At 26.2% G+C, this 27,207-nt stretch overlaps 1 protein-coding gene across 1 annotated transcript in view; it reads right to left on the bottom strand.

Annotated features, from left to right (window-relative positions):
• Positions 1 to 1,520: 1,520 nt before the first annotated feature.
• LOC122525454 (frequenin-1) overlaps positions 1,521 to 27,207 on the bottom strand; it is a 36,675-nt gene continuing 10,988 nt past the window's right edge. The window contains exons 2-7 of the mRNA XM_043648281.1: positions 6,655 to 6,679; positions 6,494 to 6,542; positions 6,261 to 6,350; positions 5,822 to 5,900; positions 4,444 to 4,532; positions 1,521 to 1,849 (exon numbers count right to left, since the gene is read on the bottom strand). Of these exons, the coding sequence (XP_043504216.1) occupies positions 1,682 to 1,849; positions 4,444 to 4,532; positions 5,822 to 5,900; positions 6,261 to 6,350; positions 6,494 to 6,542; positions 6,655 to 6,679 (500 nt within the window). The 3' untranslated portion in view covers positions 1,521 to 1,681. The remainder of the gene's footprint in view (positions 1,850 to 4,443; positions 4,533 to 5,821; positions 5,901 to 6,260; positions 6,351 to 6,493; positions 6,543 to 6,654; positions 6,680 to 27,207) is intronic.

The following is a 27,207-nucleotide window of genomic DNA, read 5'->3' as shown; positions in this document are numbered from 1 at the left end:
TTCTCTCTCTCGTTCTATTCTTACCTCTCGTTCTTTTCCTATTTATTTTTACTTCCTTCCAGTTAAAGAAAGCAAGCATTCGTTCGACTGCCCTATTCCACGAACGATGTTGAAAACGTTATAACCGATAAGACGAGGATCGATTGAGAAGGCACGGTTTGGCCACCCCCTTCTCCTTCTCCCCCTTCTCCACCGTTCCACCCCCCACCCCCCCCCGGACCCACGAGCTAACTCCCTCCTTACATTCGCGATATCCTTCCCTTCTCTTCCACCCCCCCGTCTTCCAGACTTCTTTTACCCCTCTACCCCCCTCTACCCCCACTCTCTTCCTTTTTCCTTCTATCATTTCTTATTTCTTTTTCTTTTTTTTTTTCCTCCCTTCCACCCCACCCCACCCCTCCCACTCACTTATTTTTCTTCTCATTTCCCTTCTTTCACGCATTTTCATTTGATGAGCTGCTCGCTCGGCATGTTCGCGCGATTAAACGAACGAGAAAAACGGTTTTAACCATCCTGACCCCCTACCCACCCCCCGCCCACCCCCACCTCACACCTTTCCTATTACGCCAACGATGATAATCTACGTTAAATCGTATCCATAGTTTTTTTCTTTTGTCAATCGTCGAATTAAGAAGGAAGGAAACACTCTTCTTCTTCTCTCGTAAGATTTTTATTCGGTAATATCATATTTTTCACGTTGAATTTTAATTAACGAATAGAATAACGTTTACGGAAGGTGCAACGAATCGTCTTCAGCTTCGTTTTTGGGACAAATTTGTTTCGTTATTTTGTTCAAATTTATTATAATTCGATTTCCCTTTTTGATTGTTGATCTTTTTTGTTTTTTGTTTATATTATATAATATTTTTATAGTATTTTTTTTTTTTCCAATACACAAACTCGAATACTTTTTTCTAATTCCTCGTATGCTCGTGTGACGTGTCACATACATCATTGTGATTTCCCAAACGTGTACCAATCGACAAAACGAAAACAAGTCATGGGGGTGGGAGGGGGACAAAGATCCGGAAAAATATCATAGCGGGGGTGGGGGCAAGGTATTCCACCATTTCATTTTATAACATTTCTCTTCACTTTCATCTATTTTATCTCGACATTTTTCATCCTCTTTTTATTTCCCATTATATTATTCTCGTCGTAGTTATTTTATCTAATTCCTTTTTTTCATCCTCATTCTCCAACGCGGCGTCTCTCCTCGTTTTACTTCGTTATCGTTCCCATTCGTTTCGTTTCGTTTCTTTATTTCTTTATTTCTTTCTTTCTTTCTATTTTTTGTTATTTTTCATTTTCGTTTATCCCATTTTCCACCATAGTCATCTCGATACGCGACGTGACGTATAATTTTTTCTCTACCCCCACACCCCTCCAACCCCAGTCCCCCCCAACTCGCCCCCTATTCTTCGGGTTTTTTCTTTTCCTTTTTCTCTCCTATGATTTTTGTTTTCTTTCCTAAGTTATTTATTACTCACTCCTACGTTTGTTCTTTCGTTCGTTTTTTCTTTTTCCTCCGTGGATTTAGATAAATCAAATCAACGACGACGTAATCATTCGATCCCCCCTCCCCCCCTCCCTCCCTTCCCCTCCCTACCCCTCCTCGAGGAGTTAAAAGATCGAAGGAATTCTCGTCTGTCCTTTCTTATAATAAGTTTTAGCATGGGGTTTACTCGCCACCCAATGATAAAGCTTGGACGATCCGTGGGTCCGCTTTGCTACCCTCTCGAAATTCTTCAAGGGTAAGCTTATTGTCATGATTCTTGTCCATTTGATCGAAGATTTTGTCGACCCTTTTTTGAGGCGTGTTCTCGTCCTCCGCTTGTGGCTGTTGTCCCTGGAAAATAAAAAGCAAACCAATCGAACAATTCTTTTTTTATTTTATTTTATTTTATTATTATTTATTTATTTTCTACAGGTATATACTTGCCAATGTATTTTTGATTATTAATTTAAAACAAAAAAAGAAACATATATTCGTTTTTGTTGATTGTTTGAAATTTTATTCGCAAATATTTTTGGAATTATATTTTTTATTATGTTAATTTGTTTCTTTTTTTATTATTATTATTATTATTTCAAATACCGTTTAATATTTCAATTATCCTATCTAAAGGAGAAGTTCTAGAAAATAAAAAGCAAACTAATGGAACACATTTCTATTTTTTTATTTATTTTATTTTATTTATTTATTTTCTGCAGGTATATATTTTTGTTTATTAATTCAAAAAAGAAAAAGAAACATATATTCGTTTTTGTCGATCGTTTGAGATTTCATTCGCAAATATTTCTGGAATTATATTTTTATTACATTTTTTGTTCTTTCTTTTTTATTATTAGTTCAAATACCGTTTAATATTTCATTATCCTATCTAAGAGAGAAGTTCTGGAAAATAAAAAGCAAACTAATGGAACATACACACACACACACATTTCTTTTTTATTTTATTATTTTTTTATTTATGTTCTGCCAGGTATATATTTTGTTTATTAATTCAAAAAAAGAAAAGAAACATATATTCGTTTTTGTTTATTGTTTGAGATTTAATTTGCAAATATTTCTGGAATATATTTTATTATATTATTTTTGTTCTTATTATTATTATTATTATTTCAAATTACCGTTTTCATATTTTAATTATCCTATCTAAGAGAGAAGTTCTGGAAAATAAAAAGCAACTATGGAACACACACACACCACACACACATCTTTTTTTTTATTTATTTTATTTTATTTATTATTTCTGCAGGTATATATTTTTGTTTATTAATTCAAAACAAAAAATGAAACATATATTAGTTTTTGTCGATCGTTTGAGATTTCATTCGCAAATATTTCTGGAATTATTTTTTATTATATTATTTTTTTTTTTTTCTTATTATTATTTCAAATACCGTTTAATATTTCAATTATCCTATCTAAGGGAGAAGTTAAATCGTATAATTTTTATTTCTTTTTTAAACAGATATATTTAATCAAGAAAATCGATTAATTACTTTCCTTCCCCCATGCTACGAGCAACGTATTCGTGTTCATCGTTACGTACAATTTTTACCTTTCAACGTGAAATTCAACTACTACTACTACTACTACTATCAAATCCCTGTGTGTGCAAATTGTAAATGCAAAAAGAGAGAGAGAGAGAGAGAGAGAGCATATATACAACATCGCGTTCAAGGATAAATATAGACGAGTTCTTTTCAATCTACCTAATCGCAGGTTAATTTGATTTGAAATAAAAAAGCTTTCACAGTTTAGAAAATACAAATTCAGGAAGATAAAAGAGAGAGAGAAAGTGTCGGGGAAGGAAATGAGAATAAAAAAATATTAATCGAATGAAGAAATATAAAATGTTGTTAGATTATTTTGAATAATGCAATCCAACGTTACGCGAAGCTATTGACATAATTATGGGCTTTCACGATTATGCGATATTATAATTTCAACGATTCTTGCTTCATACTATTCCCTTTAAAACTAAAATGCAGATCATGGCCGAGTTGCACTACGTAACTTTGCGTTAAAGAGGGCCACGTTGCTCGAACACAATGGCCACACCACCACGTCAATGCATACGTGGATTTTATTTTAACTTTTTCCTTTTTTTCTTTCTTTCTTTCTTTCTTTATTTCACCTTTCAATTGTCATTTTTAGCCGGCTCGTTTCATCTATTTCTTTTTTTTGGGTTAATCGAAAAAAATTCATTTTTACATTGCGTTTCGCGTACGTTTTAATAAACGAGATCAAAATTTAAATCCACTCTACTGTCATCGGCAAAATTTTCTTTAAATTAAACATTCTCTTTTTGGAAATTTAATTGAAACGTTATACGTTTTTCTTTTTTTTTTTTAAATTGGCTTACCTAATATTTTCGTTTGATATTTTCAATCATTGTTATACATTTAAATGATATTATCGAAGAATATATCGATGCGAGTTTACTTAGATTAAATATAAAATTCGATGCGAAATCTGTTATCAATATTAGCAATAATTAAACTGTAGAAATAATTCAATATTAATTGGAATCGATCATAAAATTACATTAAAAAAATTATTATATTAATCAATAGCCTCTCAAATGAAAACAAATGAAAATGAAACATATATTGTATAGATTTTGGCTAATAAAAAGTATTTGTAAATAGGAAAAATTAATTAGATTAGAAAAAGTATCTAATATATATGCATATAGTTCAATATACTATAATAAAGTAACAAAAGTTCGAATGATTACCATTGGTTATACCAGAGTACCGAGAAAAACAAGAAATATAGGATATAAAAAAGGTAATAAAACGTTTTATCTCCCTTTCTGCCACATAGAAGTATATAAATGCTTTATTCTTTTATTGTATGCGCGTGTGTATGTGTGTGTGTGTGTGCGCAAAAGAACAGTCGTTCTGCTTTGAGTTGAGCTAGGTACTCACCACCATTTGATATATTGCGTCGACGATATCATACATTTCCTCCCTTGTGATAAAACCGTCGTCGTCAACGTCGTACAATCGGAAGGCCCCTGTAAGACAAGTATCAAAATCGTGAGAATATTTTGAACTATGACACATTCGTATACGAAATAGAAACATACGTGAGAAAGAAATAATATCTTTTTTTATTTAGAAAAATTCATATCTTTTCGTTTCAAATTTTATATTTATTTTATGATTAGTTTAATAGTCATTTTAAATATATATTTTATATTATTTTATATTATTTTAGATAATTTTTATATTTATTTTATATTATATATATTTTAATTATGTTTTTATTTTATATTTTATTTTATATATTTTGTATTATTTTATGTTATATATATTTTAGATAATTTTTATATTTCTAATTTTATATTATTTTATATTATATATATTTAGATAATTTTTATATTATTTATAATATATATTTAATGTTTTTATTTTATTTATATATTTTATATTATTATGATATTTTAGATAATTTTTATATTTATTATATAATTTTATATTATATATATTTTAGATAATTTTTATTTTATTATAAATTTATATTATATATTTTAGATAATTTTTATATTTATAATATAATTTTATATTATATATATTTTAGATCATTTTTATATTTATTATATAATTTTATATTTATTTTTTATTATTATTTTTTTTTTATTATTTAGTGACGCAACCCTGACGCATTTTGTTCGTTCGAAGAACTTTCCCAATAAATTCGAGCTTCGATTGTTTAACAAATCGAGAGGCCCGGGGACTCGAACCCGGGATCTTTCGCATACCGAAAGAACGCTCTACCACTTGAGCCACGAAGATCCGTATATTTATATCCGTATATTTATAATAATAATTATATTTTTTATATTATATATATAATTTTTTTTTATATTATAATTATAATTTTTATATTATATATATATAAAATAAATTTCTTATTAAAATAAATCAAATTGTATTATTATATATTATAAATGAATTATTTGATAATATTAGTAGAGATTAATAATAGTAAAATAAAAGAAAATAGTGACGAATCTAATAAAATGAAGAAAGAAAGAGAAAAAGAGAAAGGTAGAGACAGAGAGAGAGAGAGAGAGAGAGAAAAAAAGTATGAAAAATTACACGTTACTCTCATAGAGGGTTAAATCCCGTATAAGAGTTTCTCAGAAATAGTAGAAAAATCTTTTCTCTTATATTTTCACAAAGATAAAGTTTATCTCCTTGAGAAAAGGATCTACCCTCTTCCTCCTCCTCCTCCTCCTCCTCCTACTTCCTCCCTAAAACCTTCCTCCCACTTTTTCTTAGCAACTCGTTAGTTACTTACAGTGTAGCTTCTCGTCCAATTTACCTCGTGACGTAACAGAAAGGGCTCTTATGAATTCTTCAAATTCTATCGTGCCATCCTGAAAAAAAAGAAAAAAAAAAAAAAAAAGAAAAGAAAAGAAGAGAAAACAAATATCATACTTACTACAATCAAAATAAGATTAGTATCTATTTATTTGTCCCTTTTATTTTTTTTTTGTTTTGTTAATCATCATCATCATCATCATTATTATTATCATTTCATTCAATTATTCATAGAAAAACTCGTTGGAATAATATTCGTTAGAATGAAAATATTAAAAAATCATCATTTTAATATTTTGATAAGTTTCATAAGTTCATAAGTTGTTTTATAAAATCTCGGATAAAATAAAATTGAATGCAAGGATATGCATACAGCCGACCGGAAGTCAAACTTCATATAATTTGCTGACACTCACGCTGTTCTCGTCGAACACCCTGAAGACTAGGGATGCAAACTTGGATGGATCACCTTGCGGAAAGAACTGCTTGTAGATTTTAATAAAACCCTGAAATTTCAAGCGAAATGAACAATTTTGTTAGACTCGAATGAATGAGAGGAAGACAAATTCTATTTTATATTTCACGTATAAAACATTATTTATTGAATTGATTATTTTTCTTATCAAAATTTGTCAATGTTCTGTCTTACCTCTTCGGTTAATAAACCATCTGGACAATCCTTGAGAAAACCTTTGTGCCTGAGAAAAATGATAATTCGAAGATTTGATTAAATTATTGTTCAGTTTTTATTAAAATATATATTATGTAATATATTATGTGTGTGTGTGTGTGTGTGTTAGTTAAACTTACCACTGTCGAATTTCCTTTTCGGTAACTGAAACAAAAGAAATAAAGAAGGAATGAAAAATGGTGATTAAATTCTATGGTGAAAGAAAAATCGGAAAGTAAGAGAAAAAAGTAGTAGTAGTTAGAAAGAGAGAAAGAAATAAAGAAAGGTCCGGAATAAAAGAATTATCAGGAGTAACCGGAACACAGTCTTTGCGTATCAAGTACTGTGATTTATCGAACTAACGGATTTTCTCTATAAATTCAGGGTGACAGGGGTGGTCCTGGAAATCCGGAAATTCAAGGGGATAGCGATTCAAATAAACGAGACAAATCCTTATTGCGTCGATAGGAAAGCATCGTTTGTATTTACGTACGGTGTATAAACAAAGTGTAAATTAATGGATTTAATGAATTCTCGTTAATTATCTATGAAAATCAATTGTTTTTTTCTTTATAAAAATACAATGAAAGAGAACAAAATATATTCGAAAAATAAAATAAAAATATATATATTATACTTAATAAGTATTATATAATATATTTAAAGATACATTATACTTTGTATAATACTACTGTAATACTATTGTAATACTATTGTATAATATATTTAAAGATATATTATACAATAAAAAATAAATATATTTATAAGATTGTATAATATATATAAATTAATATAATGATAACATATATTATATTATAATATAATACTATGATATTATTATAGTATATTATTATAATACTACCTTTCATATCATATATTTGATATATAATATTAAACTATAACAAAACATAAAATATATATATATATATAAATTACATTAATAATATAATAATTAAATTAATAGTATAATAATTATACTATTATAATAATTTATATTAATTATACTATTAATTTAATAAAATAACAAATTAAATATATATGTAAGCTTTGTATGCATGTGCCGGTGCATTGAGTGATTAGCTGTTTGAATATGGCGCCATACATTGGAAAAACAAAAGCTAGCAGGAGTGACAGTTGGTGTTTAAATCTTGCAGGAGTGACAGTCTTTAAATCTGGCAAGAGCGTTTTAGAAGTTTAGTAGAAAAGTCTTGTAAATTAAATTTAATTGAAAACGCATTAAGATTGGCATCAATTAATAGAGAAACGGGAGCATGAACTTTCAATTGTTGATTCTCTTATTTTAGGTTAGTTGATCACGTGTAAATATTGTCAAATTATTAACCTAACCTATTATGTTTAAATAAATAACTCTTATTTTAGACGAATCTAATTGTAGTTCTTACTCTCAACAAAATTAAGGATAAACAATATTATATATATGTAAGCTTTGTATGCATGTGCCGGTGCATTGAGTGATTAGCTGTTTGAATGTGGCGCCATACATTGGAGGAACAAAAGCTAGCAGGAGTGACAGTTGGTGTTTAAATCTTGCAGGAGTGAGAGTCTTTAAATCTGGCAAGAGCGTTTTAGAAGTTTAGTAGAAAAGTCTTGTAAATTAAATTTAATTGAAAACGCATTAAGATTGGCATCAATTAATAGAGAAACGGGAGCATGAACTTTCAATTGTTGATTCTCTTATTTTAGGTTAGTTGATCACGTGTAAATATTGTCAAATTATTAACCTAACCTATTATGTTTAAATAAATAACTCTTATTTTAGACGAATCTAATTGTAGTTCTTACTCTCAACAAAATTAAGGATAAAACAATATTATATATATATGTAAGCTTTGTATGCATGTGCCGGTGCATTGAGTGTTAGCTGTTTGAATGTGGCGCCATACATTGGAGGAACAAAAGCTAGCAGGAGTGACAGTTGGTGTTTAAATCTTGCAGGAGTGAGAGTCTTTAAATCTGGCAAGAGCGTTTTAGAAGTTTAGTAGAAAAGTCTTGTAAATTAAATTTAATTGAAAACGCATTAAGATTGGCATCAATTAATAGAGAAACGGGAGCATGAACTTTCAATTGTTGATTCTCTTATTTTAGGTTAGTTGATCACGTGTAAATATTGTCAAATTATTAACCTAACCTATTATGTTTAAATAAATAACTCTTATTTTAGACGAATCTAATTGTAGTTCTTACTCTCAACAAAATTAAGGATAAAACAATATTATATATATGTAAGCTTTGTATGCATGTGCCGGTGCATTGAGTGATTAGCTGTTTGAATGTGGCGCCATACATTGGAGGAACAAAAGCTAGCAGGAGTGACAGTTGGTGTTTAAATCTTGCAGGAGTGACAGTCTTTAAATCTGGCAAGAGCGTTTTAGAAGTTTAGTAGAAAAGTCTTGTAAATTAAATTTAATTGAAAACGGCATCAATTAATAGAGAAACGGGAGCATGAACTTTTAATTGTTGATTCTCTTATTTTAGGTTAGTTGATCACGTGTAAATATTGTCAAATTATTAACCTAACCTATTATGTTTAAATAAATAACTCTTATTTTAGACGAATCTAATTGTGGTTCTTACTCTCAACAAATTAAGGATTACAAACATATATATATATATATAATGGAAATAGAAGAAATAATATGAAAAAATAATAGGAAATACATCTGGAAATGAATTACTCCTGAATAGAATTTCCTTAATAAAACCAAACTATATACACATAAATAGATAGATAGATAGATAGATATAAAGGAAGGGAGAAGAAATAGAATTAATCATTCGAACCCTGCCATTTACTTTCCAAAGAGGGAGAATTGGTCGGAACGAACCCTTGGCACCACTCCTCTCTTCAGTTCAATGGAATAGTTATGTTGCGTTGGAAAAGTCACCGCAATGCAGTCCACACACAACGATTCATCGATAAATTCAATTCGTTTTCGATGACCAGTATCCTATCTCTATTTCTCCCCCTCCCCCTCCCCCGCCTTCCACCCCCAACCTTTCCCCCTATCTTTCTCACTGTTCATGAATATTGTCGAGAAAGAAGACAATCGATAACTGTGGTTTAGTTCCAGTTACACGTATACATGCAAAATTAGGATGAATCTGTGAGATATAGAAATAAATAAATAAATCAAAAAAGTAGATGAAAGATAAAAGTATCTAAACGCAACTGTGCATCAATTGCAGTAGTTGCAGCAACGGCAAAAGATTCGCTGGATTTTATTTTTAACGATGAAAGGTACTTCAAACTAATGCATTTAAATCTTTACGTTTCTCGTTGTAGAAAAATTAAAATAAAAATAAGAAATAAAGAATAAAAAGAACGAAAGCAAAAAAAGGGGGTCACTTTAGGAAGACGGTGTTCTTTTTGTTTTTTTATTTTTTTGCAGTTGCTATCCTTTGGTCATTCTCTCATCAAGATCGTTATTAAATTACGTATCCCAAAAGAACGTAATCTTCTGAAAGTTTCTCGTTCGTGAAAAAAAGTTTTCTTCGTGGGAAAACTTTTTCCTCGGAGGATATGAGTCCCCAACCCTTACGAAAAAAAAGAAAAAAGAAAAAGAAAAGAAATCCACCACCACGTACTCGTCCCATTCAAAATGTTGATCTAGAAGTGTTGACTTCTTTTTTCTTTCTTTTTCTTTTTTCGAGTAGGAGAGCGTAGGGAGGAAAAGAAAAAAAAAAGCAAAAATTCGAGCTCGTTAGTTTTGACCGAGGAAAAACGCGCACGAAAAATCAATAAATCACGTTGGTGGCCCCGATTCCTTCTTGGGCGCGTGTTGTCCGATTAAATGTCACTTTTAATCACGATTGACGATCAATTTTGTCGAGAAGTTTTTCGTACAAGAGATCACGCAACTAACATTACAAAGAAATTTTATTATCTCGTCGAAATTTTAACACTAATTTGAATCTCGTACAGAAGAGAAGCTTTTTTTTTACAATTCTTTAATGTAAATCTGATTTTTGAAGATAAATAAAAAAAATATATACTTTATAATAATTAAATGAAACAAAAAATGTTATACATTGTTTCTAAGTTGCTGTTGCGTGTTGATAATTCACATTATATAAATGAATTTATAGTTAAAACAATATTGTACTAATCAAATGTTTTAAATTTTATTATTTAAATTATTTAAATAATAAATTTTATTTTTAAAAAATAATATTTAAGTTATGTATATATATACGGTAAACAAATTTTTGTAATGAGTCAAATTGGCTCAGTCATCTAGTGTTAATAATTAATGAAAATACACTGATCAAATAAATAGAATGTAAATCTGATTTTTAAAGATAAATAAGATATAATTTATAATAATTAAATGAAACAAAAACGTAATACGTTGTTTCTAAGCTGCTGCTGCGTGTTGATAATTCACATTATATAAATGAATTTATAGTTAAAACAATATTGTACTAATCAAATGTTTTAAATTTTATTATTTAAATTATTTAAATAATAAATTTTATTTTAAAAAAATAATATTTAGGTTATGTATATATATACGGTAAACAAATTTTTGTAATGATTCAAATTGGCTCAGTCATCTAATGTTAATAATTAATGAAAATACAATGATCAAATAAATAGAATGTAAATCTGATTTTTAAAGATAAATAAGATATAATTTATAATAATTAAATGAAACAAAAAATAATAATCCACATTATATAAATGAATTTATAGTTAAAACAATATTATATTAATCAAATGTTTTAAATATAGACAATAAATTATTTATATCGAATATATTTATTATTAATAATTAATGAAAATACACTGATCAAAATAAATAGAACGAATAAAGCTTATAAATTTATCTTACTGTACCTTTTAGAATGTTAAATACTTAGAAATTAAGTACTCGTTAATTAAACATAGTAACATATTGCAATTTAAATGGTAATACGAAACATTAGCATACTTAGTAAATGTATGTAGATTCTTATTATGCGTTCTATTTAAATATTTCAGTGAATTTTAGAATTGTTGAAAATGTTACGTAATCGAAAATATATGTTCTACAATTTATACTTTGACTACTTAAAGAATATCACATCGTTACTTGCTATATTCCACATATATATATACATACATTCAAATCTATATATATTTAAGTACATATATACATAAGTAGATATTACATATGTACTTATACATCCATGTACATAGTATCGAAGTCATGTAACAACGCTTGGAATTCAAGAATCTTTGCATACCAATGCGAATAGTAAGTAAAGAAGATTCCGTACATTCGGAAGCCTTGCTAGCTTTGCTCGTTTAACCGGAAATTAAGTTTCTCATTTTTTTTTCCCCCAGCTTTATTTATAAATCTAGTTAGAGAAATTTCACGAGAAAGAAAAAAAGAATACAAAAAAAAGAAATATATTCTTTTTTAAATATTATTTAATCAAATTTCATCAAACGTTTGTATTAATGCATACAAATTTGTATTACGATCTAATGATTGACTTTCGGTAAAATATTCTGTACAAAAAAAAAAGAAAAAAAAGAAATAAATCTTTATTCATATATTTTATCAAATAATTTTTACTCAATGTCAATCAACAGAATAAATAAAATATTCTAACGTAACCGGACACGTGAACGATTATTTTATCGAATAGTTTCACAGTATAACAATATAATTTAACAAAATTAAACTAACTAAAAATGAATTATTATATTTTATAAGAAAAAATTTAATATAAAATGTGTTCAGATATGAAAAACAATATTAATCCAAATATCTAATTAAAAAAAAAGAGAATAATTATTTATAAATAAATGTATATTATATTCACGTATCACACACACACATACACACAATGATATTTATTCCATATAACAGAAGATAAGTAATAGAGATAACACACAAGACAGCTGGAAAAATAGTATTATATGATAATATCTTATCGTGAGAGAAGAGAAAGAAAAAACAACAAGTTGGAATTGTTCCACTGCTATAAAAACTTGTCTTTATTACTGAACATAAATATGTAGATGTATCTATGAGGATAGAATAGGATAGGATAGGATAGGAATACTTAAATGTAAATGAAAAGAAAACGAAAAAATAAAAACCTTGAAAGAATAAGTATATACACTGATCATGAGAGAGAGAGAGAAAATAAAATAGAAAAAAAAACTATAATAGAATATAGAAGGACATTTAAAGATGGATAAAACGGGGTGGAGGGGGAGGGGGTTCGAGTAAAGAAGCACAAAATGAAAACCGATCGTTGTTTCGTAGGAAGAAGAGTTTCCTATCGGGTATAAAATATTCCTATAACCATGCAAATGAGTTTTGGGTTATATTATACATACGCATACACGTATAAACATATATACATAAATATATAAAATACATAAAGATAGACCCCCTATCTAGTTTCTAATACTTGTCTATAAGAGTAGCACGTTGCATACCAGTTTTATTAGGGTAAACAAAATTTCCTTTCTAAAACAATTTATAAGAAGAAGAAGAAACTGAATAACGATCTAGAAACAAGATAAAAATGTAACTTATTTTTCTTATCTAACATTTCAATAACTAAATAACAAACTATATAGATGATTCGTTTCTACATTTTCGAAACTTTCTTTTCTTTATCATCAAGAAAATAAAATAAAATAAAATAAAATAAAGAAGAAAATAAAAGAAAGAACTAAAGAGAGTCAGATAAAAAAATGTTGATTAAAGTATGAGATACTTTTAGCTTAAGGTAATAGGACTAATTATTATTGCAAGCTCAAAGTGTGACTGTGTATATATGCAGGTGTATGTTTGTGAGTAATAGAGATAAGGTTTCGTAGGGTCCCTTTAACGGACAATTTCCGTGACAGGAAAGTTTCGTGCTGACCGCAAAACTTTGCTCTCTCACGAACACACTCGGTGGATACGTAAACTCGAGTCTAGGTTCTAGAATCTGTGTCTTTGTCTTTCTCGTTCTATTTCTCGTTCTATTTCTCTCTCTCGCTCTCATACATTCTCTCTCTCTGTCTCTTTCTATTTCGTGTCGGAACATTCTCAAGAGGGCAACCATAATTGGTTCGACGCCAAGGAGACTTAATTGCCGTTAGAATCGTTTCTATGAGAAAAACGAGACCGAACACAGCTTTGGCAATAATTATAGAGAATGTTATTGCAATTTGTGTATCTTCTTATGGTTGCTACAGATGATAACTATAAGAAACTAATAGAAAATCTACAGATTACGTGTGTATCATTTATTTTATTTAAATGTACAGCTGTATGTGTATCGTTTTATTATTTTAAATGTACAGCTGTATGTGAATCATTTATTTTTTTTTAAATGTACAAATGCATGTCATTTATTTTTGAAAATAATATATAATTATATATATAAAGATGAAAGTGAAATTTTGTAAAGATCAATATACGTGAATTATCGATATAATTGTAGTGTTAATTAATTGTATTGAAAATTGAAAAATTACGTATCATTTATTATTTTAAATGTACAAATGTGTCATTTATTTTTGAAAATAATATATAATTATATATATAAAGATGAAAGAGAAATTTTATAAAGATCAATATACGTGAATTATCGATATAATTGTAATGTTAATTAATTGTATCGAAAATTGAAAAATTACGTATCATTTAATTTTTTTTAAATGTTCAATGTGTCATTTATTTTTGAAAATAATATAATTATATGTATATAAAATGAAAGAAATTTTGTGTGTGTGTAAAGATTAATATACGTGAACTATCGATATATTGTAATGTTAATTAATTTTATTGAAAATTGAAAAATTACGTATCATTTAATTTTTTTAAATGAACAAATATATGTGTCATTTATTTTTGAAAATAATATATAATTATATATATATACATATAAAAATGAAAGAAATGTGTGTGTCTGTGTAAAGATTAATATACGTAAACTATCGATATAATTGTAATGTTAATAATTTGTATTAAAAATTGAAAAATTATGTATCATTTAATATTTTTTAAATGTTCAAATGTGTCATTTATTTTTGAAAATAATATATAATTATATATATATATAAAAATGAAAGAAATTTTATATGTGTGTGTAAAGATTAATATACGTGAACTATCGATATAATTGTAATGTTAAATTAATTTTATTGAAAATTGAAAAATTACGTATCATTTAATTTTTTTTAAATGTTCAAATGTGTCATTTACTTTTGAAATAATTTATAATTATATATAAATGAAAGAGAAATTTTGTAAGAATCAATATACGTGAATTATCGATACAATTAAAATGTTAAATTAATTTTATTGAAAATTGAAAAATTACGTATCATTTATTATTTTTAAATGTACAAATGTATGTGTCATTTATTTTTGAAAATAATATATAATTATATATATATAAAATGAAAGAAATTTTATGTGTGTGTGTAAAGATTAATATACGTAAACTATCGATATAATTGTAATGTTAAATTAATTTTATTGAAAATTGAAAAATTACGTATCATTTAATTTTTTTTAAATGTTCAAATGTGTCATTTATTTTTGAAAATAATATATACATATAAAAATGAAAGAAACTTTGTGTGTGTGTGTAAAGATATACGTGAACTATCGATACAATTAAAATGTTAAATTAATTGCGTTTAAATACTAACATTAATGAACATTATCTGCAAAATTTCGTGATTTTCTCTTAACTGATCGTATAAAAAATAAAAAAAGGGAGGAAGAACTTTCGTCTCCCCGTAAATTTGTTTTTCTTTTTTAATTTTCCTTTCCCTCTTTCGCGTCAGCCCATCCTCACTATCTCATCCACAAACTCTCTTTGTTTCTCGTCAAATGTTCGAAGAAGATAAACGAGCTGGTTGATCAATCTGTGTTGTCCCACATCGATAGAAAATTTTTATCGATGAAACAAAAGTACCAACGTACCATCTATCTCTCTGGTTATACTTTTTTTCCTCTCTTTCTGCTTGTATTTTTTTAAAGGTTTATTTCATTTTGATTTAAAAGTTACAGAGAAACAATTTCTATGTCATACTTGAAATAATACCGAACCGTTATTTATGCGTTTGTAACAAACAAAAAAAATAAATAAATTAAACGGAATCCACGTATTTCAAAGATAACGTGTTCCTGTGTGTATGTGTGTGTGTGTGTGTGTGAGTAACATTTTACAAACTTCGATTTAATTTAAAATTTTTCCATTAAAATCTTGTTAGATGAAACAATATAAAGCTTTTTGTATACTTTTCAAATTATATATGACGATTATTTTTATAATGAATTAAATATAATAGAAAATCTCATTTGTCAAATTAAAAGAATTTATAATAAATAATAGAATGTATAATATTAATAAATAAATGAATACCATTGTTAAGAAAATTATAATACAAGCATAAACATTGTCTAGTATTGTTGTTAAAATAATAACAATGAAGACTTTTTCAATCTCACACAATATTATATATAAACCGTGTGAAATATAATTTTTATAAAAATAATATTTAAAAGAAAATCTAAAATTAAAAATTCACAAAAATGTCAACATATACACACACGTAAGTTGATATAATTTTCATTAAAATTTATTCGTAAAATAAATCAAAGGGATAATAAAAATAGTAATGAAATAAAATGTGAGACAACACAGGGGGGTCATAAAATAATATAATATCTCGGAAGGAAAAATTTAATTACTTAAATTGTAGAGAAATAAATGTATTAGTATAGTTAGGATGAAATAGAAGAGGAAAGGGGGAGGGTGTTAGAGGGATGGGGAATGTGAGGGAAATGGGAAAGGAGAGAAGAAATTACGAGAACGGCCTCGACCGAGTCCTTGCACACGTACAACAGGGGGGTTAGCTTAAAGCGCATCAGAATGCATGCAAGTAGGATATACCAAGCGTACGTACATAAATGAAGTGCCGACAGAATACGAATATATATTGCATAAGCATAATAACATATATATGACACATACTGGGTGAGTCGATAAATTCTATTATCATTAAATAAATCCTATTAGTTTGCTGCATCCATAAATATTTTCTCTTTAAATTACCTCACATACAGTTATTAATTAAATTGAATTTTTATTATACATTTTTGAAAATATCAATGTAATTTTAAATTTCTTCTATATTAAACACAGACTTATTATTTTAAATATTATTTTGTCGCAGATGAAAGAAAAATGTTAAAATTGAAATAAAAGAATTTTATTATTTCTTAATATATTTAAAACATAAATTATTTATTAAAAACGAACAGATGTGTGAAGTGTAATGAATTATTTTAAATATTAATTTCTTTAAATTACCTCCCATACAGTTATTAATTAAATTGAATTTTTATTATACATTTTTGAAAATATCAATGTAATTTTATATTTCTTCTATATTAAACACAGACTATTATTATTTTAAATATTATTTTGTCACAGATGAAAGAAAAATGTTCAAGTTGAAATAAAAGAATTATTATATTTTTCTATTTAATCTTTAATTTATTAAGAACGAACAGATGTGTGAAGTGTAATGAATTATTTTAAATATTAATTTCTTTAAATTACTACCCATACAGTTATATAAAATTAAATATAATTTTTATTATACATTTGAAAATATCAATGTAATTTTATATTTCTTCTATATTAAACACAGACTATTATTTTTTTTTAAATATTATTTTGTCGTAGATGAAAGAAAAATGTTCAAGTTGAAATAAAAGAATTATTATATTTTTCTATTTAATCTTTAATTTATTAAGAACGAAGATGTGTGAAGTATAATGAATTATTTTAAATATTAATTTCTTTAAATTACTACCCATACAGTTATATAAAATTAATATATTTTAATATACATTTTAAATCAATGTAATTTTACATTTCTTCTATATTAAACGAAGATTATTATTATTTTTTAAATATTATTCTGTCGCATATAAATAAAAATGTTCAAGTTGAAATAAAAGAATTATTATATTTTCTATTTAATCTTTAATTTATTAAGAACGAACAAATGTGTGAACTGTAATGAATTATTTTAAATATTAATTTTTATTGAACTCACACCCTTTATGTTTATACGTTTACATATATAAATTAGTCTAATATAAATCACGAATATTTAAGATCACTCGTATATATATTTTATTACGAGATAATATATATTTGTGAATTATTCGTGACTTTTTTCGATTGTACGGTTGTATAAATAAAAGGAAGGATAGGAAAAAAGAAAAAAAAGAAAGAAAGAGAGAAAGAAAGAAAAGTCGATAAGTACTTTCTCGTTAAACTCCATAAAACTTTTCTTGCAACTCATTTCATCTTTCCTGTCATAAGAGTCGATGATCCTCTTTTTGTTAAAGTGGTTCGAGCAAACGAGCGTGTCTTCTTCTTCTTCTTCTTAGCAGGAAGACCTTTTAAAAAATGATAAGGATGGTGCCCAATAAATCGACAAATTTCAACGAGAACGATCAACATGTTAGAAACGTTTTAAAGTTAAATGCTTCACTTCGAACACGTTCGAGCTATTCGTTCGAACGGCAACACAATTTTTCCTTTTCTTTTTTTTTATTCTCTTAAAAGAAGATATATCTGACTCCCCCCACCCACCCCTCTCTTTGAAAAAAACTTTCTCTCAAACATTTCTTTGAATATTTTCGCTTAGAATAATGAAATCAAAACTAATGAAAATATAAATTAAATGACAAAATTACGAGATAGAATTTTCTATTAAGTAATTTCGAATTTTTGTAATATCTATAATGGAAGTATTTTTAGAAAATAAGAAAATGTAATAATATTCGATTGTTGGAATTGATCGAATTGATTGAATTTTGATTATAGAATGGAAATTGTTTGATAAATTACGAGGATGTAAGTTCAACGAATCATTTTTATTGGCTCTTGATAATAATCATAGTTCTATCCACGATTGCGTTTTTATTATTCGAAGCTCATAAAAATCAGAAAAGGCATCTCTACGTATTTATGTTGTTCCTTCGTTGGATATGCCACTGGTTTATTATTTATCAGTCGGGCAAGCTCGAGTAAACAAGAAAATAAAAAAGTAAAACACGTGAGAGCAATGAGTTTGAAGAGAATAGTATTTTGAAAATATGAGACGACGCGACAGGGTTTTAGCATTACGTGAAAACGACCAATTGGGGTGGGTGGGGGTGTTTTTGGGGAGAGTAAGGGGGAGTTTACACTTTAACGTTGACAATGATTGAACGTAACGTTTAATAATAATTATATAAATCGTATGTAAATTATTTATTTATTATTATTATTATTTTTGGGGGTGTGTAATATTAATATTTAAATATTTATTATAAACTTTCTTTTCTTTTTTTTTTTTAATACAAATTTCTTACACGATAAAAAATATTACAGTTAACAATTGAATTAATATTTTAATATACAATTGGATAAAAAATTGTAGAAAAAATATTGATGTAATGAAACTGTTGATATAAAAAAGAAAAAGAAAAAAGAAGTATATAACTCAGGTAAAAAAATCTGTCAAAAGTTTGAACGTAATTTATATTCAAGATTGAAGTTTAACTGTCAATGAAAATAAAGATTTAAGGTATTACGATGTTATTTTATCTTCTCGTTCGTCGAGTAAAATAACTTGCTCGTTAAAGAGCTGCTCTTGTTCTAGTTTTCTTTTCTTTTTTTTTTTTCTTTTTCTTAACGTTCTCTCGGTAAAATGTCCGGTTATTCGTGACAAGAGTATTCTTTCCATCAAGATAACAGAGTACTTTAAGGGCTTATGTTACAGAACATGAATGTTTTCTTTATAAAAAAATAACACGTTTTTAAAGTCTATAAATCATAATTTTATCTTAATCGTAAACTCTCTCATCCATTGATTAATCTTACACAGTATATAAATATATTTTTATTAATTTATTTATATATTTATGTGAAAAAAGTAAAATTTTAAAAAATAAGAAAAATTAATTGTAGGATTTATTTGATATAATAAAATATTATTTCTTTTATTTAAAATTTAATTTAATATCTCAGAATGATTTATATTATTTAAAATTTATTTCATATAGGAATTACACATATGTATTATAAAGTAAATCCTCTGTATATTAATATATTTTTATTAATTTATTTATATATATATGTGTGTGTGTGAAAGAAGTATAATTTCAAAAAAATAAGAAAAATTAATTGTAGGATTTATTTGATATAATAAAATATTATTTCTTTTATTTAAGATTTATTTCACACACATAGGAATTACACATATATATTATAAAGTAAATCCTCTGTATATAAATATATTTTTATTAATTTATTTATATATATATATGAAAGAAGTATAATTTCAAAAAAATAAGAAAAATTAATTGTAGGATTTATTTGATATAATAAAATATTATTTCTATTATTTAAGATTTAATTTAATATCTCAGAATGATTTATATTATTTAAGATTTATTTTACATAAGAATTACACACACACATATATATATATTATAAAGTAAATCCTACAATGAATTTTTGATATCATTTTATTCTTGACTTACTCCACTGTCATACTAACTGGCATATATTTATAAAGAAAAGAAAGAAAAAAGATAAAAAAAGAAATTCAAATTATTATTGATCGTTTCACATCAGTAAAGTTGACCTTTACCAAAGATGAACTATAATCATTCTCATATATCATACTCGGAAGAAAATGAAGAGAAAAGCTGACGCATCTTTCAAACAACTTTTCCCATTTCGTTTTAGTTTCAGATAAGATAAATCGATTACGTATCGCGCATCCCACATCTGCGAAAATTATCCGAAAATATATATACTCGTATATATTCGTTCCAACGCGTAAGATAAAATCTACGTTTATGGATAACCACGAGGGAAGATAATTACAAGCATGTAAATATCCGATATGCTTACAATTATCAAGCTCGTTAATAATTACACGTTGCTGAGTGATTTGTATTGTTGTTATCTATAAAGTAAATTATTATCCGTAGATGAAAATCCCCTAGGGTTTAGTGATTTTGTTTGTTGATAAGTAGTATAAACAGAAACGTATCAGACACGCGAAATATTTTTCTTCATAAAAATCTAAATCATTCGCGTTTTAATTTTACCTTTTAGTTTATACATTTTTTTTTAATCGTTTATCTCTTTTCAAATTAATTTTCATAAAAATGATAAACTATTATTTCTCTATTGAAAATATTTACATTTACGTATCATATTGTCATTTAGTTTTATAAAGGGGTGAAGAGAGGAAGGTGCATAAATTTGAAAATAATTTAAATTTCTTTCAAGCGAAGTGTGTGTGTGTGTGGAATGAGAAATTCTGAATATTGAAAGATAAGATGATTTTGATATCTTTTTTACTTTCCCTTTCTTTATTCTCATATTTATATTCTTGCAAATACAATGTCTCCTATGGAAATCATTTTTGCTTGTACTTTAAAAGCATACATTTCTTAGGATATAAGTCATATTTCTCATGTACCATACCTTAGATACGTTTCCTTGTCATATTTTACAAAATTGAATACTTCTTTGAAGATATTTTTATTAAAAAGATAACGCTTACATATATACATATACACACGTACACATACATATATTTAGAAAAAACACATAAAGTATGTGGAAAGTGAGTTATATTTTTCATTACTTTAACACAGAAATGGATCCAATAAGAAAATCTTTGCATAATTATAAATTCTTCGGAAAGTAATATCGTTCATTAATTCTATTCGAGTTCATTAACTGGGTCAATAGATTGTAAATCAATAAACATGACTGGTAATCAATTGAATTATATATCCAAATGAAAAATGTAATCGCATTAATTATAAATACACAGAATATATAACAACTAAGGTAAAAGCCCCCTCGGTTGGCCAGTTAAGCCGTTTTCTTTTTTAGAAAAATTATATTCATTCAATAAAATAACTTACATCTAAACTAATGGTTTAACCTGTAAGCTTGAGCTTTCAGCTTTGAATAAAAATAAAGAAAAGACAAATTATTCATAAATATTTTAATAATAAATTAAAAAAAACATAGATTTGCAATGTCCCTATTTTTAGCCAACTTTCTCCCTCTTTTGGCCACGCATGTCCCCTCATTTGGCCATGTTTCCTATTTAAAATAAATAATTAATTAATAACTAATTTATTAAATAAATCAAAATTGAATAATTCAAAACTCGTGTACAAAGAAATTAATTACTCATTAGTATTAAAAAAACTAGTTGAATACTTTATGTACAAATATATAACCTCAAAGCGAATAGCCATAAGTTGGCTAATGATAAAAACAAAGGCAATAATACTGTCTCCATGCTTGGCAACCATATTTTTAATGGAGAATAATTAAAAATCACTTAATTTTCAATTTCTATAATAATTTTAAGCTATGTTAATTGCAGAAAAAAAAATATTTTGGTTGCTATTGTCAAAAATGAAATATATAGGTTAATAAAAATCACAGTATCCTTACCTTACTTAACAAGAAACCATCCAAAAACAGAAGTCTTGCACAACTTGATTTTTTTTCGTTTTTAAATATATTTTGAAAATAATCCGAATTACTTTCAATGATATTTTAAAATTAGAATTTTTTTTTTTAAAAAACTGTCACCACGTGCACATCAGCATATAATTTATAATCACTGTTGTGGCATAAAGTGGCCAATAGAGGGGGCCTGGCCAACCGAGGGGGCTTTTACCTTATATAAGAAGAATAATAAGAAGAGGAAGAAATTATGACGTCATGCATAAGTTGAATTAACATATTCCGAAAGGGGAAAATATGATCATCGATTTATTATAAGGATTCATTTATATTCACAAATAATTTGTCAGGGAAAGACACAAGTACGTAATATCCAGAGACCGTGAACACTTTGATTTATTCATTATGGCTTTAAACACTATAGGACAACTCGAATGCTCGCAAGAGTTCCTTATAGACACGAAATGTTGTTGATAACCACGAAAGGTTTGTAACACCTATGTGTATGTATGTGTATGTCCCTATTTATATATCTGTATAATAAATCCTATATATATATATGTATGTGTATGTGTGGTATACTTAAATACGATCGTAACCACCAACCAGTGCTTTATAGTGTCTCATAAATTTCCTTTAGTCGAACAAAGGACATTTCTAGTGTGTGAAAATATCTAACACATACATATACTCACTCACTCATTCACTTACTCACTCACTCACTGTTACACTTACATTATAAGCATCCATCTTCAAGTTGCATTCTAACTCTAATTCTATTACGAGGCGAGAAATGTCTGAATTACAGTGCCACAGTGTTAACTTCATGAACGTGTGATAATAATTCGTTAGTAACTCGTGGAATTGAATGCAATTGCAGTTTTCATTTTTAAAAAATCTCATAAAATTAATTCATTTTCGAGATAGGACACACGTTATGATTGATATCTGTCTTTTCAAAGATATCTTCTTCTTATTATTATTATTTTTATTTTTATTGTTCTACTTTAAGGATGAAAATCTGATCGATAATGATGAGTTTTAAGAAGGGTGGTTTTTAAGATCGTCTACGATGATTGACGTGACCACGACCGTAATCGTATTTTATTGCGAAGGATAGAAGATAGTGAAGTGTGTAAAGCACTTTCTAAACTGGTTTACGTAGAAATCGATCGAAATTAATTATACAGAATGAAATTTGAAATTTTAATATTGCGACTATGTCGTGGTAAAGCAATGGTGTCAAATTTATGTCAAAGTTACAACACGTTTCATTACGTTTGCCATCATTTTTTTGTAGGAAAAAAATTTGTACGTAAAATACTCGTACGCGTGTTTTATTTTAATTTCTATAACTGTGAAAAAATAGAATGCACTATTGTTTTAAAATGATTCAATTAAAATACAGATTACATTTGTAGACTAATAATAATCTGCTTTTAAATTCATACGAAAGAGTACAAGGATAAATAATATTTGATCACATTTTAAAATTAGATTACATATAAAATACCCCATTAATAATATGTTTCATTTTAATATCTAAGACTCGTGGAATGAACATTCACCATTCCTTGGAATAATTTAATCATAAAATAATACGTATATTAAAGCACCAGATGGCTATAATAATAAAAAAAAAAAATCGTATAATCTGTTCTCTCAACTGAATACATTTAACCCATTGAAATTTTCATATATTATATATGTACGAGCACAAGTTACTAAATTTCATTTCAAACAAATTCCACGAATTCCAACGCAAATATAAAGAATCAAAAGAAACATTATTTTCCTCTATTACAGAAGAAAAATTTATAATTTGAATCCAGTATAAATTATATTTATAGTATATATATATATTTTATATATATAATAATATATATAATATATATTATAAATTATATAATTTTATATAATAATTTTATATTAATAATTATATAATTTTATATATATTATAAATTATATTTAAAATATTATATTTTATATATAAAAAATACTATATAAATATTATATATACTACTAATATACTAATACTAATATACTATACTATATAAAAAATATTATCTATATAAAAAATATAAAAAATATAAATAATATATAAATTATAATTAGTTATAATCTGACGTGCAGAAATAAGTGTTATGAAATTTATTGATAACAAAATATTATTAATAATTCAAGTTCGTTCTCATTTTAATAATCCAACAAGTAGTGTGTACAAAAATGAGAAGATCAACTTGATCTAGACTACTTTCGTATTTCTTTTTTTTTTTTGTAATCGTATAATCCAATAATCCGGATAAAAGAAATGACATCGGCAGGGTCTATCTACCTAGAGCAAAGCTATAAGTCGATAAATCCGATCGGAAATGACGGAAACGCCGAAAGTCCGATTACTCCAGTCAATTAGGAGCAATTAAGCTGCTCTTCGAGCGATAAATTGCGTCGACTTTGCTTCAGGACTAAATGTGACTTTATATAGTCTAACTATCTATCCATCTACATACATATATTTATGTATGTATGGTGTATACATGCACATGAGTACAAGGTGTTCTGTTTAGTAACGAAAAAATTCAAACAACTCTCGTGTAAGAAGGATTCAATTGAATTCATTCAATTATTTATTATCTCTCTATATGTTTTTGTGTTTGTGAATCTACATATTCGTTCATGTTAACTAAATTATTCTATCGACAAATTTAATCTCTAACACTCATTTATTATTTTTTTATTAATTTATTATCTAATATATGTGTGTGAGTGTGTGTATTTATAAAATTTCAATACTTCGTTTGTGTTTAAATTTATCTAATAAATTATAAAATTATGTAATATGTTATATGATTATCTTTTTTTATATTATCGTTATATATATATTTATTATTATATTTTATATTAATATATATATAAATTAATATAATAATTATAATATTATATTAAATATATAATTAATAATATTATATATATATATATATATATAATTAAGATAATAATAAAAAATAATAAAATATATATATATATATATTATTATATTTATATTTTTTATATTATATTTTTTTTATTATATTATTTTATATTATATTTTTTATATTTAGATTTTGAAACATAATTTTCACTAGAAATATTTTCCTACATTCTACGATATTCTCGTTGAAAATGAGACACCCGGTACGTGTGGCATATACAAGTATATAGGACATCAGGGAGACACAAAATATTCGAAGACACATTAGTTCACTTCCAGATCAAATTGGAATACCTTCGGATATTACATTTCAACCTTTGAAATAATTGCTAACAAGATCGTATAAATCTTCTTTAATTTCTATTTTTGTCTTTCTTTCTTTCAAATGTTGTCTGTTTCATTAAAAAAAAAAAAAAAGAAACTGTCAGGAGAGAAAATTATTTATCTTTATACGATTTTTTTTTTTTATTAAATCGAAATAATAAATAGTGAAAATAAAAATACAACTCGTTCGTTTTTTTCCAATTTAATTTTATATCTTGATTTCTTGCCTTCTGTTCTGTTTCTTTTGAAAATTATACGTTTAATTCTGAATTTGAAAAGTCAGAAAAAATAAAGAAGGGGGAAGAAAAGAAGCACGGTTAGAAAATAGCTCGAAGCAACGTGTCTCCAATGAATTGCAATGTACATATTTTTCTTCCACTTCTTTTTCTCAACCCTCTACCCCCAACCCCACCCCTCCTCCTCCACCTTCTCTCCCTCTTTCTCTTACTTTTTTACTCAAAGAAATAAAAAAAGAAAGGAAACACCGAACTCTCGATAAAGTTAATCGACTTAACGCAGAACCTGTAACTTTGCATAAAAATGATCTCATAACTTCTCTCAACGTAAATGAAAAATCAATATTCGTTAGTTAAAAAGTATGACTTAATCACCGATAGTTAACCTCGGGCAAGTTTCTTATTTCATTATATTGCTTCTTAATTCCATTTAACTTTGATATTAGTTCATTTACTTATAATTAGGTGTGCGGAGTGAATAATGATCGCGACTATTGGTTAGAAATTTAATGTTTTCAGATAATATAACAATTAATCATTTCATTCTAATCTAATTAGATAATTAAGTACAATTTTTATTTGAGATAATATCTTTTTTTTGTTGTTTTCTATATAATATAATTGTGTAAAAGACATTAGAAATTTAATGTTTTCAGATAATATACCAATTAATCATTTAATTCTAATCTAATTAGATAATTAAGTACATTTTACTTGAGAGAATTTTGTTTTCTATATATAAATGTGTAAGAGACAATTTTAAATATATTTATTTAATTGTAAGATTAATTTAATTCTATTATTATACGAATATTATTTTCTCTATAAAAACAAAATTATTATTCGTAAAATCAAACGTAATCGTAGAAAAAATGTTCTCTGTCCACGATATTTTCTCATTTTATTCTATATCAATACGGTCAGTGTATTTTATTTCAAATATTTATTCTATTAACAATAACAATTGTTATATATATATATATATCGAATAAAAAAAGAAAATATAAAATCTACGACGATCAAACAAATATTCCTACTCAATCGAATACCAATTTCATTTGATTTCCTATAACTGAAATTATCGAATATAATATTTGTATTTTATTTTGTTTAATTTAACACAAAATGTACGTATCGATATATCAAAGAAAAGAAAATCAAAATAAAGAAACAAGAGACCTTTAATAAATTCGAATAGTTATATTATTCTATCCATCAGAAAGCTCTACAGGAGTTTTAAATCAAAAGCCCTTTTCTAAAATGTCAAATTCAGATGGAACCATTCGAAATTATTTGCATAGTAGGACACACATGTATATGGATATGTGTGATATATATCAACGTCTGTTTCAACAGGAAGTACGATATTGATACGATAAGGCAATAGTCTGTTTGTATAATAGCTTGTTCAAATGACAGAACACTTTGATAATGGATATGATTGAGAGATTGCATTGTACCTTGCATTTCACCAAAATCAAATTCTGATTAACTATACAATACATATAACTATATAATATATAATATAACTATACAATATATAACTATACAATATATAACTATACTATATATAATATAACTATACAATATATAACTATACTATATATAATATAACTATA

The sequence above is a fragment of the Polistes fuscatus genome, unplaced genomic scaffold, assembly GCF_010416935.1.
Source record: "Polistes fuscatus isolate 324 unplaced genomic scaffold, CU_Pfus_HIC Scaffold9, whole genome shotgun sequence".
NCBI lineage: Eukaryota > Metazoa > Arthropoda > Insecta > Hymenoptera > Vespidae > Polistes > Polistes fuscatus.
The sequence above is the reverse complement of the archived record's forward strand: the minus strand, read 5'-3'. Positions and strand labels throughout refer to the sequence as shown.